Source organism: Astatotilapia calliptera, chromosome 11 (genome assembly GCF_900246225.1).
Source record: "Astatotilapia calliptera chromosome 11, fAstCal1.2, whole genome shotgun sequence".
Classification (NCBI taxonomy): Eukaryota; Metazoa; Chordata; class Actinopteri; order Cichliformes; family Cichlidae; genus Astatotilapia; species Astatotilapia calliptera.
The window spans coordinates 21,987,927-22,006,447 of NC_039312.1; the positions used below are offsets into that span (position 1 = coordinate 21,987,927).

At 40.2% G+C, this 18,521-nt stretch overlaps 2 protein-coding genes across 4 annotated transcripts; both read right to left on the bottom strand.

The window, feature by feature from the left end:
- Window positions 1-2,317: 2,317 nt before the first annotated feature.
- u2af2a (U2 small nuclear RNA auxiliary factor 2a) lies at window positions 2,318-11,219 on the bottom strand. Of its 2 annotated transcripts, none has more exons than XM_026185105.1 (12): window positions 10,642-11,219; window positions 9,284-9,425; window positions 7,873-7,908; window positions 7,493-7,596; window positions 6,969-7,120; window positions 6,723-6,839; window positions 6,462-6,618; window positions 6,282-6,361; window positions 5,697-5,819; window positions 5,524-5,610; window positions 4,535-4,783; window positions 2,318-4,433 (listed from the first exon to the last, which is right to left on the bottom strand). In XM_026185105.1, the coding sequence occupies exons 1-12, from the start codon at window positions 10,688-10,690 to the stop codon at window positions 4,299-4,301; spliced, it is 1,431 nt and encodes a 476-aa protein (XP_026040890.1). In that variant the 5' UTR covers window positions 10,691-11,219; the 3' UTR covers window positions 2,318-4,298. The 2 variants fall into 2 exon arrangements, with proteins under 2 accessions (XP_026040890.1, XP_026040891.1); XM_026185106.1 differs by having other exon boundaries at window positions 6,480-6,618; window positions 10,642-11,218.
- Window positions 11,220-12,375: 1,156 nt separating this feature from the next.
- Window positions 12,376-17,150, bottom strand: LOC113031855 (coiled-coil domain-containing protein 106-like). Of its 2 annotated transcripts, none has more exons than XM_026184323.1 (8): window positions 17,014-17,150; window positions 16,503-16,590; window positions 16,315-16,413; window positions 15,975-16,196; window positions 15,710-15,766; window positions 15,318-15,596; window positions 15,030-15,194; window positions 12,376-14,331 (listed from the first exon to the last, which is right to left on the bottom strand). In XM_026184323.1, the coding sequence occupies exons 2-8, from the start codon at window positions 16,570-16,572 to the stop codon at window positions 14,015-14,017; spliced, it is 1,209 nt and encodes a 402-aa protein (XP_026040108.1). In that variant the 5' UTR covers window positions 16,573-16,590; window positions 17,014-17,150; the 3' UTR covers window positions 12,376-14,014. The 2 variants fall into 2 exon arrangements, with proteins under 2 accessions (XP_026040108.1, XP_026040107.1); XM_026184322.1 differs by having other exon boundaries at window positions 16,503-16,595; window positions 17,014-17,149.
- Between the last annotated feature and the right edge of the window lie 1,371 nt (window positions 17,151-18,521).

Sequence of the window (18,521 nt, forward strand, 5' to 3'; positions counted from 1 at the left end):
ACTTACCAAAGCCCTGAACTCAACCCTATTGTATATTTGTGTATTTATGCTTAAAAGGTGTCTGTGCCAGGAAACCAACCAATTTTAATGAACTCTACCAATTCTGCCAAGTAGAATAGTAAAATATCCAACCACAAAATGCGAGAAGCTTGTTGATGGATGTTGATGGAATTTACTAATAGACCAAATATTAATATGATGGATGTATATATCTGATGCCGTATATTCCCACCCGGGAAAAAGAACAGTTCAAAGTGGTCATTAAAAGCCCATAATTACCATAACATTGATGAATGAATGTATGTAAACTACAACTATAAATTCCCAAATTTCATCACCACCATTACCTTATACATTAATTCATGCATCCTGGGATAAGCTGCCTGCAGTCTTTGTGCAGTTTACATGTTCTGTTTAGTAACAGTTATGTTACTCTGTAGATTCATATTTTAAAGTTCCAGTTTCCTGCCCATTGACCCTTTTCTAAATGATAAACACTACAAATATGGCTTGTCTGCATTGCATTAATGTTTGATCTCTTCTATTGCAAATCATTGACATTTTTACACAGGTGGAAGAACATCAACAGGACACATTTCTACTAATGTTTTTGACATGTACGTATTATTAAGTTCTTTCTTGTGAGGTGTTTACTTCGTCTAACCTCCTGTGGATTAAATACAAACTGGATCATGTACTCAATGTGTCCATTCTATTCCACTGTTGCACTCTCCCACTGCTGCAGTGTTCTATCTTTTTGAATGAAGATCAATGGGGATGCACTGCCTAGAATGACAATGACCATCACCAGAGTCTTGCATCCGCCACTAGAGGGAGATAATGTATTAACAAGCCTTTACTGCAGCGTTAGGCCTGGGGAGGGCATACAATGCACTTGAGAGAGGGCTGCCAATAACATTCAGCGGCTTTCATGACAGACAGCCATCTCTAAAAGACTCAGGGTCAGCTCTCCATTTTTGCTCCAGTGGACATGGTTTCAACTGCATGAGAGAGCTGCTGATTTACCTTTGTCCTGAGGGAACTACTGGGTAGTGAGTGTTGCATCAGAGGCCCTGCTGCTGCTGGGTTTTGTGCAGTGAGGTGCAGCGATGCAGATAGAGATGGGTAGTATAGAGCTGACACAGGACATTATTGCATGACAGAGTGTAGTTGCTTTCCTGTAACCATTTTACATGAAATCCAGGCTGAATAAGACAATCCAGCTTTTGCTCTGCCTTACTCTTTGTACCTTGTGAGATGTAGAAAAATAAATGGGTTAATTGGAAGAACATAAATGACTTGGCTCAAAATAAGCCTGAATCTATCATCAAGATTGACATGATTCAGTTGGATTTTTTATATATATGAAAACTATATGCTCACGGTCACTTTATTAAGTACACCTGTTCTAATCACTCATGGCAGCAACTCAATGCATTTAAAGCTTGAGAACGTGGTCAGGATGACCTGCTGAAGTTGAAGCTGAGCATCAGAGGAATGGGAAGACAGGCAATCAGTCACTTGTTACAAGCGAGCTATGCAGAAGAGCATTTGTCAATGCAAAACACACAGAACGATGAAGCAGAAGAGCTATAGCAGCCGAAGAGCATGCTCCTCTCTGTTAGCTAAAAACAGGAAAATGAGGCTACAATTTACACCTAGATTGAACAATAGAAGACTGGAAAAACATTGTCTCGTCTGGATTTCTACTTCAACATTCGTTTGGTAGGATCAGAATTGGGCTTAAACATAAAAAAGATCCGGTCTTGTACAAGAGGTTCAGGCTGTCTGGGTGTGGTGTAATAGTGTGGGGATATTTTCTTGGCATACTTTGGACCCCTTAGAAGCAACTGAGCTTCAATTAAATGCCACAGTATTCCCAAATATTGTTGTCCATCCCTTTATATCTATTCACTTTTGATGACTTCTTCCAGCAGGTTGACACACCATGTCACAAAGCTCAAATCATCACAAACTGGCTGCTTGAACGCAACTATCAGGTCAGTATGAATCAAAATCTCTGAAGAATGCTTCAAGCATCTTGTTGAATCTATACCATGAAGAACTGAGGCAGTTGTGGCCCCTGTGTGTGACCAATGTTTATACTACTCTTACGTAAAAGTCAGTCTAGTGACTGTGAAATAGCACCATCATTTGGACATTACCAATAACTACACAGTTTGATTAATTATGCTATCAGGTCAGTAAAGCTGACTGTAGCTCCAGTCTACCCCATCTCCATTATTAACTGTGCTACGGTGTGGTGAATGGATGTGGGCGTGCACAGGAAAAGGAAGCACAAAGGGAAGAAAAGCAGTCATGTAAATTCATGTTTTAATCAACATTTGAAAACAAACTGGACAAATGAAAGACTGCTTCTGCTTTTATAAACTATGTGTGGCTTTTAGGTTTTAAATCATTTAAGAAATCACATTTTTTTCCAGAGAAAAAGAAACTAAAAGACACTTAAAAAAAAAAAGAAAAGAAAAGCAGATTTTCAGAAAGTAAGGAGTAACATCTCTAAAGTGTTATCACTGACACAGTCTCTCTTTCAGCGCTGTAAAGCAAACCAAAGGATCAAATGAAAGCACAGTCTCAAGCCCATACAGTTTGAACATGTGGTCCTCAGAGGATACAGGGCAGAAGATGAGGGAGATGAGCGATAAGCAGATTGTGTCTACGTACACAGGGACTGTTTTCTATCAACCCAACAGCTGACCTCAGATTTAGTGAAATTACCAAATAGTTCAACAGCAGAAAAATGACTAACAGTGAACACTAAAATTTAAAAATCAGGTTACTTTATTTGTTTTCCCTAAATAATCTCCTCAAAGCCCCCAAATTTCTGAAGGAGATTGTAGTATTAGTTTTACTTTTAACTCTGATTTTAATTTTTTGAAAGACAAATCTGGCATTTTGTGATTTTAGTTTCACTCTGCAGTACAACATGAGTCTTGGGTATTAGTCTCATGTTTATTTGGTCTTGTCAGAGGTGAGACGCTGCACAAACAAACAACTGGATCCAACACATCTTACATCCCAAATCTGCTGGGAAACAAGGAAAAATGTGAGCTGGCTGAAGGACAAGACAGTAACATACATGAATATATAGACATCATTGGTAGAGGGGTAAGCCATATTTCTTTCAATAGCAAATTGACATGTAATAACATTAAGGCTTGTTGGTAAGGAAGAAATATATATCCCCCCATGAAATCCCCTCCCAATCTGTCTTTATTGTCTCTTAAACTAAATCAGGGCTGAACTGCTGAGACGAAACAATCTCACCTTTAAAATGCTGTTCACAAAAGATGAACGTGACAAAAGTTGCAAAAATTTGAACAAAAACAAGAAAGCGCATAATTTAAAAAAAAAAAATTCTCTTTTTTTTTTGCAGTTTGTGTTATTCTAAGGGACTGAATGCAGGGTGATATTACAGCTGAAATCAGTGAAGCTACACACAGTATCAGAACAATTACAGTTGACATTCAGATAGAGTCCAATCAGACAACAGATTTTCTAGAGATCATCCTGAAGGGTGGGGGGCAGCAGTCTGATGAAAATGAAGGAACATAAGGAAAGGACAGAGTCCAGACAGGGGGTGGAGGAAAAAAATAATAATAAGAGTGTTCTTTTGCCTTTCTAATGATGACAGAAAAGCTGAAGTGGATGTTACAACTACTGTGTATCTACACTGGATGGTCAAATGAAAATGCCCTCCCATCTTCCTCTCCATCTCCCCAAAACCTCCCTGTCACTTTTTTTTTTTTGTTTTTTTTACCCCCCAACCAGAATCTTCCAGTAAGTGCCCTACCGCGGCTCCTTCCTAATGTACTTAAAACAGGCTAACTCCATTTAAATACAAACCTTAAAGTGTGGCACCCCCCCTCCCACCCAGAAATGACATCCCTGTCTCACAAAGTATAAAAAATGTTCGCCCAACCCCTGGACCTATTATTACACACTTTTTTTTTCTCAAAAATCTTTAACTTGCCCACCCACCCAGCTACACCACTAGCAACCAAACCTAGCCCCCTTTTATTATGTACTGAAAACAAACCCCATAAATTCTCCTCCTCCATTTCCAATTCTGTCTTAACTGCTGAATATTTCGTGAAGATCTCCAATGATAATCTGGATATCACCACTGCCAAACAAATAATACTCCCAGATCGACCTGCAACGTTGCGCTACACACACACACAAAAAAAAAAAAAAAAAAAAAAATCACTTTGGGGGCTGATTTGGAAACTGGCAGTGCACACCCTCCCCATTCCCCTCTTCTCGTCATGCGCCCTCTACCAGAAATCCCGGCGGTGATAGGCGTCTGGATCGCAGTATTTGGTCACCACCACCCTGTTGGCAAACTTCCTGCCTGTCAGCCCCTGCATGGCCTTCTGGGAGTCAAAAACTGATGTGAACTCCACAAAGATCTGAAATTTTTTAAAAAAGATTAAAAAAAAAAAAAAAGCAGTGAGGGCTTGTAACATCTCACAGCATCGTTTACCACAAGTCAAATGTAAACGGCTCCTACCTTGCCGGTTCCAGGCACTTCCAGGCCATCGACAGGTCGAGGTATCTCAATGCTTTTAACTTGGCCGTACTTGCTGCACTCATCCCTGACGTCCTCCACAATCTCCTCGTACTCTTCGTCATCCAACAGCTCTTCAGGGGCCACCATGTTCATCAGGCACAACACCTCCGTGGGCAGACCGCCCATCTGAGTCACGGAGCTGTTCAGACCTGGCACCTGCAGCGTCACTGGAGTCTGGTTTATACTCGACTGGAAGGAGACACACAAAGGTTAGATGAGGCATTTTATAGCACAGCTTTCTCTACATTTTACAGTAAACTGTATAAAGCCAACAATTTAATATTCTTTACATCCATTTTCACAGCTAAAAAAACAAAACAAAAAAAAAAAAAACAAACAAACAAAAAAAAAAAAAAACTACTGGCCACTGCCACCCACCAGACAAACAATCTCAGTCCAGCTTAAACTCAGTTTGGTCTCCAATCACCGTTTTCGTAAGTGTGGTTGCAGCTTTAACCCTAGGTAGTGTCGGCTGCTGGTTCATAAAATATTGAGAAAATGTGTTTTCGGGTGAACACGTTTTAACTGATTTCATGCAGAGCTTCAGTCAGCAGTATTTCATTGGCCATAGCCGATTAGTAATAAATACGATCTGTTTCATATTTTATTATTATTGTACCGTATCCAATTGAATCCGAATGGATGTACTACACAGAGATTAGTTCAGGCAGTGATAAGGAAAGTGCTGCTACATGCATTTTTCCTGCTTTTATTATAAAATAATAATTATAAAATAATAATAAAAGCAGGGGGAGGCAACTAAAAATGTACTACATTTAGATGTGCACTTGTAAATGGTTAAATTTAAGAGTAACTTCATGAATTGCTGGAGAAGAGTGGCCAAACAATCTTTATGCATTTTACACTCTCTAAAAGAGCATCGATCCTCCCACCACCCGCTGTCATCTGTCCAGCTCCTGGACACTTACCAGAGTTGCGTTCTTCGATCCCACACTGGCTCTTTGCACCAGAAGCTTCTTGTCTCCCAGCTGCATGCCGTTCAGTCCAGCAATAGCCTATAATGACATAACAACGTTGAAAACCATGCCTTCAAAAACTCATACTACAGAGATAGCATTGTATATTCTGTTGGACTGGTTACCTGGTCATTAAGGTTGACATCAACATATTCACAAAAGGCATATCCTTTGGATAGGCCTGTGGCGCTGTCCTTCACCAGGTTAAAAGCCTTCAGAGGGCCAAATGACGTCAACAGCTCTTTCACCTAGCACACATGATGCATAAAGGTCACTGCAAGGCATTTCCAATGGTTTCCAACAGGTCTCATGAACACCAGACACTCCCAACATGACACCACTGTTCAAGATGTGTTACTGGGTAACATGACAGCAAACATAAAAAGAATAACACAATGCTCCTTCTCTTTCGCTTCTTCCAACAGTAAGTATAGTGTCTCTATGTTTCAATACTAGTGGAAATTATATGCCGATGTATGCACATTTTTTTTTCCAGAAAAGCACAAGAAAGAACAGAGTACACTCTGGGGTTCTTTAACCTTTAGTCATGTGAGAAATACAGGACTCAAAGTATAACAGAATGCAATGTAGTGTTGTTTGGGCCATTTTGCAAGGTGAGTGTGTAAGTGTATTGTGCAGAACAATTGATACTGAACAAGCTGTACTGCACTTATAAGAAAATATGAGCTGTTTAAGGCACAAACACTGACCTGGTCATCATTCAGGTAGTTAGGCAAGCCACCAATGAAGAGCTTGTGAGCAGAGTCTGGGACTACTGTGGACACCACACCTGCAGGAGCAGCAACAGACAGAAACATTAATGGAGAAATTGAGTTCACACAGATTACAATTTGCTGAGAATTGTGCCAGAAGTAATTAGAGTTAAAAACCATTAATTGTCTGTATACCAGGCACATAGACACTGGGGTTCTCGCTCATGCCGGGCAGGGGCTGGTAATCGTGGGGACGGCGAATCTTAAGACTCTGGCCTTGAAAGATGATGCCATCAAAGGCCATTGCCTGTGTTGTTTCATCCACAGAACGGAACTACACAAGACAAAAGATGGCTGACTTCAAAACTGCGTATTTTAATAAGGTTTTAGTATTATACCAAGAGAGAACAATCAGTGTTCATGGGAAAATTGACTCACCTCAAGGAAGGCAAAGTTCTTATCCTGATTGATCTGTACTGCAAGAACGGGATTGCCGGGGGCCTGAGTAAGACCACCCAAACGCATCTGGGCATTAAAGAAGTCCATCATTGACTCCTAAACATAAGGGAGGGGAAAAAATAATAGATTGTGTTAATTTGCACAATAACAACCAAACACAAGTATAAATTACTGCAGGATGTTTATAGGGCAGGAGCCAAAGTCAAATGCTGTCCTGTTACTCACCTCTGTGATACCAAAGGGGATATTGCCCACATAGAGCCGACGAGCCTGTCGGGTCATCTGGCTACCCACTACAGGTACTGGGGTTGGAGTAACAGCCAGGCCATCTGGAGTCATGGTCGGCAGGAGGGCTGTAGCTGGGATCTGGCCTGCAGCTGGAGCGTGAAGACAGGAAATATTTAACAACCTCATTCTGTTGTTTCAATAAAGCCATGTGGTAGATTAATACGCACATAAACGTGGAACTATTATGCTCATTTCTATTCTTCATATTTTGCATTTTTGGACTCCATTAATCATTTTTCATCTTAAGCTGGGCCTTGGTATAGCCCCTTAGTTCTACTATGTTTCTGTTAAGGGTGAAAACGAGTAATTTTACACACACTGACTATGTTTAAAATATGATGGGAAAATAAGGAAGAGCATAATAGATCCACTTTAAAGGTGTCTTTCATTCAAGTAAGGCAGAATCAAATATTGTAGTAAACATATAAATAGATGAGACGAGAAGGAAAATGGATGGTTACCTTGCATGGCTTTGTACTGCATGGGAGTGATGTGTTCAAAACCAGGTGGAGGGACATCCCAGTACTTCTTCACCTTCTTCTTCTTCTCACGGTGGGGAGAACGGCTGTTTGAGGAACACACAATCATCATGTAAAATATCTCTCATTAGCTCACACTGGACTACTACAGGAAACGATGGTTTGATTTCAGAAATGAACAAAACAGACTACATTTCAATCACAACACTGTAAAACTCATGTTAAAGATGATAAAAGGGATAGAAAACCCTCATCCAGGCAGTTATTTACATACTAAACGGTAGACAGAATCTAAGAAGATAATTAAAATCCAGTTGCTGCAGTAATGCACAAACCAGCTTTGTGTTAGTTTGCTGTATTACCTTCCAGCATTGTCCTGGGGGAAGCTGGATGGTGAGCTGAAATGACATCGGAAGGGTTTCACATTTCTCTCAAATAATAAACACATTAACCAACATTTCCACTTGACAAAATTAGAGCTTCCATTTTGAATACAAGTCAGTCACTAAGTGAGCCTCACAGCTGGCACGAATTCAAACTATTAATGAGGCAATGAAAGCATAAATTACATCGTTAAAAATTGAGGAGCCAGATATTACATCTTTTTAACTACTCACACTGCATATCTGCAAGTAACGCGTTTTATACTGGTACCGAGAAAGAAAAGAGTCAAGCAGCAGTCAAGCAAAGAGGTCACATTCACAGCCAATAAGAAGCAGGAAACTGGAAAACTTTGCAGAAGTCCGCAAGAGAGTGAACATAATGAAGCAGTCACAAAGGAGATGTGTGACTTCAAATGAGAAGTTATTGTATATAAATGCAATCCAAAGGTGAAAGTGAAGGAAAGACTGGCTAATCGTGAGCATAAACACATACGGTTATGTGTTGCCCCGTCAACAGGCAAGCTTTCATCTCTTTGGTATCAAAGATGATGTTCTTAGAAGAACGGACAATTTTCCCACAGCAAGAAGCTTAACGAGATTTGATCAAAGACTGCAGATCAGGCTTGTCACGAGAAAAAGTGGGAGCACATTTCAGAGACACCCGATATTATGCAACTTCAGAGTGAATATGCAAATAATCTACGTTTCAGAAAAGATTCTTTCTGGAGTTTTATTAATAGACCTGAAATTCTTTTTAAAAAACAGTTTTGACTCTTGATATTCTGCATGATGAGTTCCACAGTCGACAGGAAGTGGCAGAAGCTCATTGCCTAAGCTAGTTTTTAGTTCTGATTAATGTGTTTAAGTGCATTTGTTGTCCTGAACAGCAACACAATATGCTATTAAGACAGAAAAACCAAACAAACAAACAAAAGAAAAAGAACAGATGACAGCAAAAGCCAGGAAGGAGAGGGCTGCATTTTGCAAACATAACAAATTTTTATAGTGTCAGTTTTTTGTGCGCATGTGCTTGAGTTTGGAATTTGCAGCCACCTACTGTGCGGCACGATGTCAGTGCAAAGTCGAGGGTGTTTAGACAAGCTGGTGTTTCAACACATTTGTATTGCATATATATAGGGCAATTTAAAACTTCAAAAATTTAGTGTTTACATGTTTGTGAGATCCAAGTTTACTTGGACTCACAAGTAGCTTTCATCATTGTACTAAGAAGGTGTCCAGAGGTTAATATAATCTGATCTATTCTTTGCAGATGCTTTATTTTCGGCCAGTGTGATGACTATACAATGTACACTACATTCCAGTATAGTGGGGCGATTCTTGATGCAACACAGTAGCTTTGACTGCTTGTTGGCCCAGATGTGGTACTAACCTGCGTCTGTGTCTCCGCTCCTTACTGTCTCCACGGCGGTCTCTGCTGCGTCTGTCCCTGTCTCTGCTCCTCCTCTTCCTCTCTCTGCTGCGACTGCGGGACGAGGACCGACGGTGGTGGCGGTTCTCTTTGTCCCTTTCAGCTGTAGGAATTAAATATTAAGTGTTTAATAACTCGCATGACTGCACATAAATGGGATACATAGCTAGCTGGGGATATACACCAATTAGCCACAGCATTAAAACCAGTGAGAGGTGACACTTAACACTGATCATCTTGTGGATGTTTAATTGAAATGTACAATCCACATCCAACTACACCTCGTTCCCACTGCCTTGCACTCCTAGATAGCAAAAGAAAAAAAAAACTGCAAGGGCCATGAAGAATGGCTCAAAGGATTAACACAGCCTCAAAACTGCATCATAACAATTTGAAAGAGTATTTGTAGGATCCATTCAGACAAGCTGGATACAGAATATCCACTCACAACCTAGAAGACCCAAAAAGATCCACTGCTCCCTGTCTATGGTTGAACAAAAAGCCCATGTCCATAGGCCACAAGGTATTTCTGAAGCCCTATGGAGACCACACAATATTAGTCCTGTGTACCGTATGGGTGTACACATAGCTTAATTTACAGATTGGTAAAATAAACCAAATAAACTTTACATAGACATAAGACCATAAGCCTTGTAGTGCTATACAGCAGGATATTTGAAATTATAAGGAAATGCTAAAGTGGTTACGTTAGCATTTTATAAATAAATACTGGTTATGGTAGCATTTTAAAAACAAGACCACAGCTTTTATAGATTAATAACGTGAATAACAGCTCGTAGAATTTAATAAACCCCATCCACTACACGGATGCAGCTCATAGTGTGCGTGTATCTATACAAATCTACCTTGAAAACAGTCTGTGTCGGATAAGTTTTTTTTTAACTGGTACAGTTACTGGTTGTGTGTCGAAAAGTTAGAGGCAATAATCTAGTAGTAATAGTAATCTGGATTAGAAACGTTCAGTGCACGCAACAGCTGCAAAGAATGAATGCTAGCTGCACCAATTATTCAGTCAGCTGGTCTTGACTCATGATATAAACTTACAATGCTTTAAAGAAACAGTAACCTTTATTTAGTTTGTATTTGGTTACCGGTAAACTTACAGAAAAGTCGGAAAAATGCTCATCCAACAGAATAAAATGACGAGCAATATTCCCGTAAAACTGTAGGCTAGTAATTTGCTAATACTGTTCCAGTAAATAGACATGGCCACAGTAGGATACACTGATGGCGGCCTGTACAAACAAAGGCACCATTGGCGTTTCTAAATGCTGATGCAAAAAGAAAAAGTGATTTACCTTGTTTGTTTTCAGATAACTGTCTTTCGAATTCGTCGAAGTCCGACATCTCTCTGCTGAAGCCTGCTACGCTTTCGGAGATTGCGTTGCTCAGTTGGCGGTGGCTAGCTTAAGCTAGCAACAAAGTGAACAACACTTTTAAAAACAAGTGTCTTGCAGATGCAGCTCCGGAAAGTTAGCCTCGACTAGTAGCTTACCTAACGACAGATTTATCGAAAATGTTTAACTAGAACATATATTAGCGGCAAAGTATTTGTTTACAACGTAACAGCAGAATCATTGATAAAGAAAACGTGTTCGCATGGGTTAGCCTGCTAACGTTAGCTAACTAGCTTGTAGCAAAGTCCAGAAGAATAGTGGGCCCGTGGCTCCTAGCTAGCTACCAACGCCGAATGAATGAGCTTCTTTTCGGAGCCCAAAGCGGATCCGGGGAGTTAATGATCCACGGGAGCCAGTTGTTCGGCTTTACAAGACAAATATATGCGCTTTCAAATATTTCGAAGCTAGAGAAAACAATTAAGACTTCGGTATGCCCGCTTTTTTTGCTCCGTCTCCCTGGAGCTCCGTGACACAGGAAGTTGATGAATGCCTTGTTTCCGGTGAGTGAGAAAGAAGAGACGCTCCGGTGTCCGTTTTCGCTTGTTTTTTATTCTTTTCCCATCAGAGTTAATTTATCTGCTAAGGACATGCTGAGTCCCAAAGTGTCAAAGTTTTATTTTGTAGTTCAAGTGAAGATGAAACCTTTAACTTAAACTGCTTTTTTTTTTTTTTTTACTTCTTCCTTAGGGGTCGCCACAGGCCTCCATATCACTCTCTCTTCTTACCTTCAACATCAGCCCAACACTTGAAATAATCCCACCCACACTCTGAACCCATCTGTCACTCCTACTGCAAACCTGACTGCTGTCTTGTCTTCTGGCTCAGGGCCTGGACAACTTGCTGTAATTATTGAAATCATGAATTCTACCAAAAAATCCTGAAGCAAAACATTCTGTCCATAAGTTGTGGCCTGAGGCTTACTTGGGTTATGGAGCAGGGCAATGATCTGAAACACACCAGTAAGTCCACCTCTAAAAAAGTTTTGGAGTGGCCTATTTAAAGTCTGGATTTAAATGTGATTGAGATGCTTTGGTATGACCTTAAACAAGTCATTTCTGCTGCAAAACTTTCCAAGGTGGCTGAATTAAAACAATTTGGCAAACAACAGTGGGCCAAAATTCCTCCACAGCGATGTGAATGAGTCAGTGCCAGTTATTGCAAACACTTGATTGCAGTTCTTTTTTCCCCTTAATAAATGAAATATTGTATTTACTTGGGTTGTCTTTGGCTAGTATTAAAACATTTTTAATGATCTAAAACACGCAAGTCTGACAAATGTGCAAAAAACTAAGAACCGAAGAAGAGGGAAACACTTTTTCACAGCACTGTGAGCTTTGACAATCACACTCACCCGTTTTCACCCATTTAAACATCAATTTGGAACTTTTTGGACTGACATGTTGGACAGTATCAAAGCAGTAAAAATGAGGAAATATCTTTGGAAAAATTATCCTCCATCCCTTCAGTCAAATCTCTGAGACATAGAAGCTGGTCTGGTATCTGGTGGTACCACAATAACTTACTAAGACATTTTATCACCTATTTATTGTAACCTGACGTCTCCTCACATCTTACCCAGCACCAGCAATGCAACAAATCCATTAAAGTAGAAATAAAATTAGAAGTTCGCACTACTTATCAGAAATGAAATCTTTTAATTAGTATTATGTTTTAACAGTAGAGTTCATGAGTCATAAACAGTGGAGCTGTGCAATTTTACAGACAAATAAATCTACATTTTCGTATGAAATCTATGCTGTAATGAATTCTGAGTCTTACTATACATTAGGTGAATAATACGTTACATTATTTAAACACTGCACACTGGTATGACCTTTAAAAGGCTCTGCAGCAGATTCACTGTCTGCTCTTTAGCTCCACAACCAAACACTAAAATGGCTTAAGTTCCACAAATTGGAGTACTTATCACTGTTAGGAAAACAGGTTATTCAGATATGAGGTCACAGTATTCCACTGTAACTTAGTCTGTTTTATTCTAACAGAACTTACTGTCTCACTTCACTGGAACACACACTATACATTACTGTACATTATAGTCAATGTGTGTGCCACTTTGAAATGTAAAAGATCCCTATAAACTACAGCTCACTGAAGATCTCTTTAACATGCACTTGCAGCGGCATCGAGAAAGCATTGAGAAGGAATAAAACATCTTTTGTCATCATGAGAAAGCTGCTTTTGCTAAAGTTGTAAGTGACACTGTAAAAATGTTTCACAATTTTTCACAAGGAACCAAAAGTTACACAATGTTACAGAAAACCAGTATAGTAATAATCATTTTAAAGGCTCCAAAACCGTATTTTACAAAAATGTGTTAGTGTCACAATGCATTACAGAAGCCTGGGTATCAGAAGCATAAGAAATGACATCTACTGTAATTTAGTGCAGGTCATGTACAAAAAAGGATTAGTGCACTCCTCAGTGAAACAACAGAGTAATGCAGACACAAGAGCAGCTGGAAGTCATATTACTATTATTACTAACCCTTAAGCAACCAAGATATTTTAATGACTAACATGACAGAGTGGTCATTTATGACCCTATTATTGATGTTTACCATACCTAAGCGGTTTAGATATTCTAATTTGTTCCAAGGTCAGATCCACCAAAGCTTTATGCCATAGTTGGCTGGTTTAGAAGGAATGCATTGCCTGAAACTCCACCTGCCTCTGAAATCTACCAAGTGTTCATTCATGCTGCAAAATGATCTTGACAGTAAAACACTGAACCCGTAACCTCTAGCTGATTCAGATTTTGTAAACAGAAAAGGAAACAACAGTGCAGCTCTGCACAATAAAGGCTGAGCCCTAAATGAGGTAAGCTAAAGACGCTCATTTAAGTACTGAAAAAAGCAGTCTCCTCTATAATCCTGGTAAAGACACATTGTTTTTCACCAAATCTGGATCACACAGACATACCCTCCTGGCCTCAACAACAGAAGCGTGTTTTTTTTCTTTCTGTCTGCAGCAGGCACCCCACATCCTCAATACCCACTGCAGTGAAGATTTGTCGAAGGACAAACAACAAACGTGTAGGATGTTTGTAAAAGTAACACGTGAAGGGTTTGTCCCAGGTTACATGGCCACAACCAGATTGCTGAGATAGCAAAATAATAATAAATAATAACAATAAAATGATCTTAATATTGTTTCTTGGGAGTGAGCTAGCCAGCAGAACCTAACTGCCTTTCCTTTTACTACTCAAACCACAGTTGTTGTTTAGAGAGATCTCCCATTATTCTCTCTTTCTTTCCTTAGTGTCTGAACCTGTAGGAGATGGGCAGAAGCAGGTTATTCTTCTTCAGGGCTTGGACTCTGTTAAGTGTCTCTTCATCCAGGGCAGTGTAGCAGCGCCGGGCATAATCCAGCAGCTTCTCCTTGGATGGATCGAACTCCCCCACCTCTGCCACCTTCTCTGGGGCGACTAGCAGCAGCTCAGCAATGGGCGTGGTAGACGCCACTGTGTTGCGGTCAACGCCATGAATTTGGAAGGCTTTGGACATATTTTTTAGTCGCTGGTATGTAAGTAGGATCTTCTTGTAACGGAAAAGCACTCCAGCAGCATCTTTCACTGAAGAAGAAAAACACACAGGTGAGTCAGCTACAATCTCATGAGCATTGTGGTAACTCATGACCATAGTATGTAAAAGACAGATTAAACAGCCAGGATGTAACACAGCGGTTTGTGAAATACTATTTTTAACCATTAACTTGACATTTTTGTGGCCAGATGTCACAAATCTGACTGAGAAAGAGAGGGCAGTGCATACTCACACCACAGGTAGCGACTTGTACGTCAAAAGGCATCCACACACTAAATCATAACTACATTTTATCATCTATTGTATTTTAAATGGGACCACATTTTACAGAATTAACCTAATGCTGTATTAAACAAGATTAGAAACTAACGATTGAAACTATCAGCTCATCAGGAATCAAGTGTATTCTTTTTATGGGTTAAATTTTTTCAACCAGGAGTTGCAGCCTGCTGGTCATTAGAAAGAACACAGGTTTAAGACACCCAGTATCGTAGTCCCTCGGTCTTGGACCCAAGGCTTTTGTGATTTGCTATCAGTTTTGTGATTTGTTGCACTTCATGTTGTGTGTTTTGTTGTTTTAATCACCTCTTGGTTTCAGTTAGTTTGCTCCTGCTCTGCTCTGTCTTTATGTTTTGTTAATCAGTCAACAACACCCAAAAGCCATGTCCAGCTTTTATATACAGTCAGTATTAAGGACACTGCAATGTTGAGATTTTCCCTTCCTCACCTCTTTGTCGCTCTCTTGGAGGTCTGAAGACCCGCCTTCTTTTTAACTGTCTGTTGCTGTTAATGGCGTCTGACATCACATCTTCCCCTGATATCATTTCCTCCTCCTCAATGTATCTATCCTGCTCAAGATACTCATCTGATTCTCCCAATAGTGAAAGGGAATCTGACGAGACAAAAATGTTCTATTTAACTAAACCCAATAGTTAAAAGACAACATGTATAAAGCACTGATTGCATTCAGTTAATTACGGTGATTCAAAGCTTTATGCCGTGTCATGTATATTACCTGGACCTACGTTGCTATGCCCACTCATTTCATTCATGGATGACCTTGCAGCACTGCTACTGTTGCCACTGCTGCCACTGGCTGTACTGGAAGTACTATGGCTATGGCCTTGCAGAATGGCTTGGGATTGTGTGGAGTTGAAGAGAGCATTCATAGATGCAAGCTGATTGGTCAATGGACTGGACACGTGGTTTTTCGAAGTCACCATAGTTGGAGGACCAGGCCTTCGCTGCATAAAGTGACGTGAGGGGAAATGCTGAGAGTCGGTCTTCTGTTGTTCTACAAAAAGAAGGAAACCTGAGAATCTGCAAGCTAAGCCCAAATATATGAAATAAAGTATAACATTAACAGGCTGTTTGGGTATGTCTAATTATGACTTTTCAAATTTTTACCAGCAGGACGATCTTCCTCTCTTCTTGCCCTCCAGTTAAATCGTCTTGATTCATATCCTTAAGAGAAAAAAATAACAAGAGATAAAAAATTATTTTTGATTCTAATAGACTTGCTAAAAAATCAGTTTCTCGTTGACCAACTAACATTAATGAACCCATCTTCTCCCCCAGTGACAGATAGGATAGCTGCCAGTCCCCTACATGGATTAACCACGGGTAAAACTGTTGGATGTGTTATTAACTCACACCTGCCCCCTGTCCTCACCATTACTGTATTGGCTCTGACTCTGCTCCTGTCCATGGCTCTTTGTGGAAAAGATGAAGCGGTCCAGCTGGCAACGGAGAAAGTCCCTCTCCTCTTCCAAGTCCTCAATTCTTTTCTGAAGCCAAGAGTTTTTCTCTAGAGAGATCTGCAGCTGGGTCCGCAGGTTGGTGATCACCATGTAGGAATTGTTGACTGGAGATGGTCCAGCAGATGACGGTGACTCTGAAGAGTATCGATGGATAGTTAGTCTGGCCAATAACTAATAATGCACATCAACAGATTGTGTGTATGGAATTAAGTTATTGTAGAGTAGATTTAAAGTATTGATGCGGATGTTCACCATCAAAATTTTGATCACTCTGGTTAAAAAATCCCTGCTGCTCAAAGTTGCCCTCCTCATAGGGGATGGAAATTTCATAGGCGTCCTCATTTTTTGGCGCTGAGAAGAGACAACTTAAACAAATTAATTATCATGCTTGACCCAAAGACAGGACGGCCATATGTGCTGGGACCACTTCGAAATCTTACTCTGCAGGTGGAGTGAGCCTGCGTGGCTCTTGGATGTGGACGCAGCATCATTCCTGTTTCCGTCCTCCATCTCACACCACAGACAAACCTTTGCTTGGTGCACAGTTTAAAAGGTGTCTTCAGTGACTTTGTTACATTTAGCGATGATGTGCTCACATTTATCTAAACAGCTACAGCTCACCGGAAACCTTTCACAACGTGGGGGTGTTGTGCTTTATGCATACGCAGTGAGCCTACAAAGCATAGCTAATTTTATCACACAGCTCTCTCCCATGCAATTAGAAATTAAAACAGTGAAACTGATTGTATTACTCAAACATAAGTTTGTAGCGCCCTGCTACGGCGCTCAGAAGAGAGCCCTATGTTAGCGTCCTGTAATATTAGCACAAAAAATTAGCTACAATATAAAATTACAATCCATTTCTTTCTGCACCCTCAAGTTTAATGATTTCACTCTCACATTGTTAAAATCCCCGAGTTACGAATATCATCTGCAGAAACTGTTACATACCACTTTATGTTTGTAATAACTTAGTCTTGCACATGTAATAAGACGTTATAACTCCGTCATATCTCCATTTCACCAGTTCGTCGGCTAGCTAACAAGCTAACAATAACAATTATCGGGGGTTTTTTTTCTACCGAGACTCTGACGTCACTTCCGGATGACCGCCCGCTGCAGATACTTTTATTTTAGGAAAAGTGTTGGGGTTTTTTGAACGACGGTATTTAATGCGTGTGTATAGTTAAATATATAAGTAAATATAAACGTTTAGGTATATTTATATAAAATTTATATATTATTTGAAGATATTTGGGAAACCTTTTACTTTTAAACTCATGTTTCTTGATAAAATGTTACTTGTAAAAAAACAAAAATAAAATACCGTAACTTCCACTCACTTGTTTCGAAACATTTCATTGTTTTTCCTCTGGTGTAGGAAAACTACAGGACAGGTTGAACAGGTGACGAGGTGTCAGGTTTCAGCTTTGTCTACTGGTCGCTTCTGACAAACTGTATGCGGAAGGACAACAAAAGCGTAGAAACATTTGACTTTTAAGTACTCAACAACGTAGAAGGGGGTAAGTGTTCTGTTTTGAGTTTGTGTGTTTTTTGTTTGGTAAAATGTTTTTTTTTTAGCTCATGTAAACAGTAAAATCTGTTTGTAAAAGGCGTTAAAGGCGCATCCACAGGTGTTATAAGTGTGGCATGGCCGGTGTAAACAGTGCTATCAACATTACTCCCATTTTTACACACACACACATATATATATATATATACACACACACATTTTTTTATATTGTTAGCTTCTTTTAAAATTCTTTTTAGGTAGAGATGTGTGAAAATCAATAATATTAATGGATTGGATTTATATAGCGCTTTTCAAGGCATCCAAAGCGCTTTACAATGCCACTATTCATTCACTCTCACATTCACACACTGGTGGAGGCAGCTACGGTTGTAGCCACAGCTGCCCTGGGGCAGACTGACAGAAGCGAGGCTGCCATATCGCGCCATCGGCCCCTCTGGCCAACACCAGTAGGCAAGTAGGGTAAAGTGTCTTGCCCAAGGACACAACGACCAGGACAAAGAGCCCGGGCATCGAACCGGCGATCTTCCGGTTACAGATACGCTTCCCAACCCCCTGAGCCACGGTCGCCCCAATAATATGTTGTAAATATGACTTTGTTTAAATATTTTATGTATCTATTTTTAACAATGGAGTCAAAAGATATAAAAGCTGATATGTTAAAGGAACAAGCTTCCCTCCCTCTCTCTTTCAGTGCAGTAATGGCACCGAAGTATGATGGGTTGTCCCACTGTAAGCTGGCTCTGGTGTTTGCTGTGCTGATGGACCTGCTCGGTGTGATATCCCTGCTGCTGGGGGTCTTTGCCCCACTGGAGATCAAAGGTCAAGACTTTGGGGATCTGCTGGTGTACTCGGGAGCTCTGCTGGTGCTGTTTTCCCTAGCAGGCTGGGTCATGTGGTACAGTGGAAACATTGAGGGTCTAACCTC

What these genes read in the sequence shown, in the direction of transcription:
- u2af2a (XM_026185105.1), bottom strand. Translation starts at nt 10,690, where the DNA reads ATGTCGGACTTCGACGAATTCGAAAGACAGTTATCTGAAAACAAACAA. An exon ending in GAGCGGAGACACAGACGCAG is followed by an intron (nt 7,909 to 9,283) that starts GTTAGTACCACA and finishes ATGTCATTTCAG; the next exon opens with CTCACCATCCAGCTTCCCCC. An exon ending in ATGTCAACCTTAATGACCAG is followed by an intron (nt 5,611 to 5,696) that starts GTAACCAGTCCA and finishes ATGTCATTATAG; the next exon opens with GCTATTGCTGGACTGAACGG.
- LOC113031855 (XM_026184323.1), bottom strand. Translation starts at nt 16,572, where the DNA reads ATGGAGGACGGAAACAGGAATGATGCTGCGTCCACATCCAAGAGCCAC. An exon ending in AGGCTCACTCCACCTGCAGA is followed by an intron (nt 16,414 to 16,502) that starts GTAAGATTTCGA and finishes GTCTCTTCTCAG; the next exon opens with CGCCAAAAAATGAGGACGCC. An exon ending in GCATAGCAACGTAGGTCCAG is followed by an intron (nt 15,195 to 15,317) that starts GTAATATACATG and finishes TTGTCTCGTCAG; the next exon opens with ATTCCCTTTCACTATTGGGA.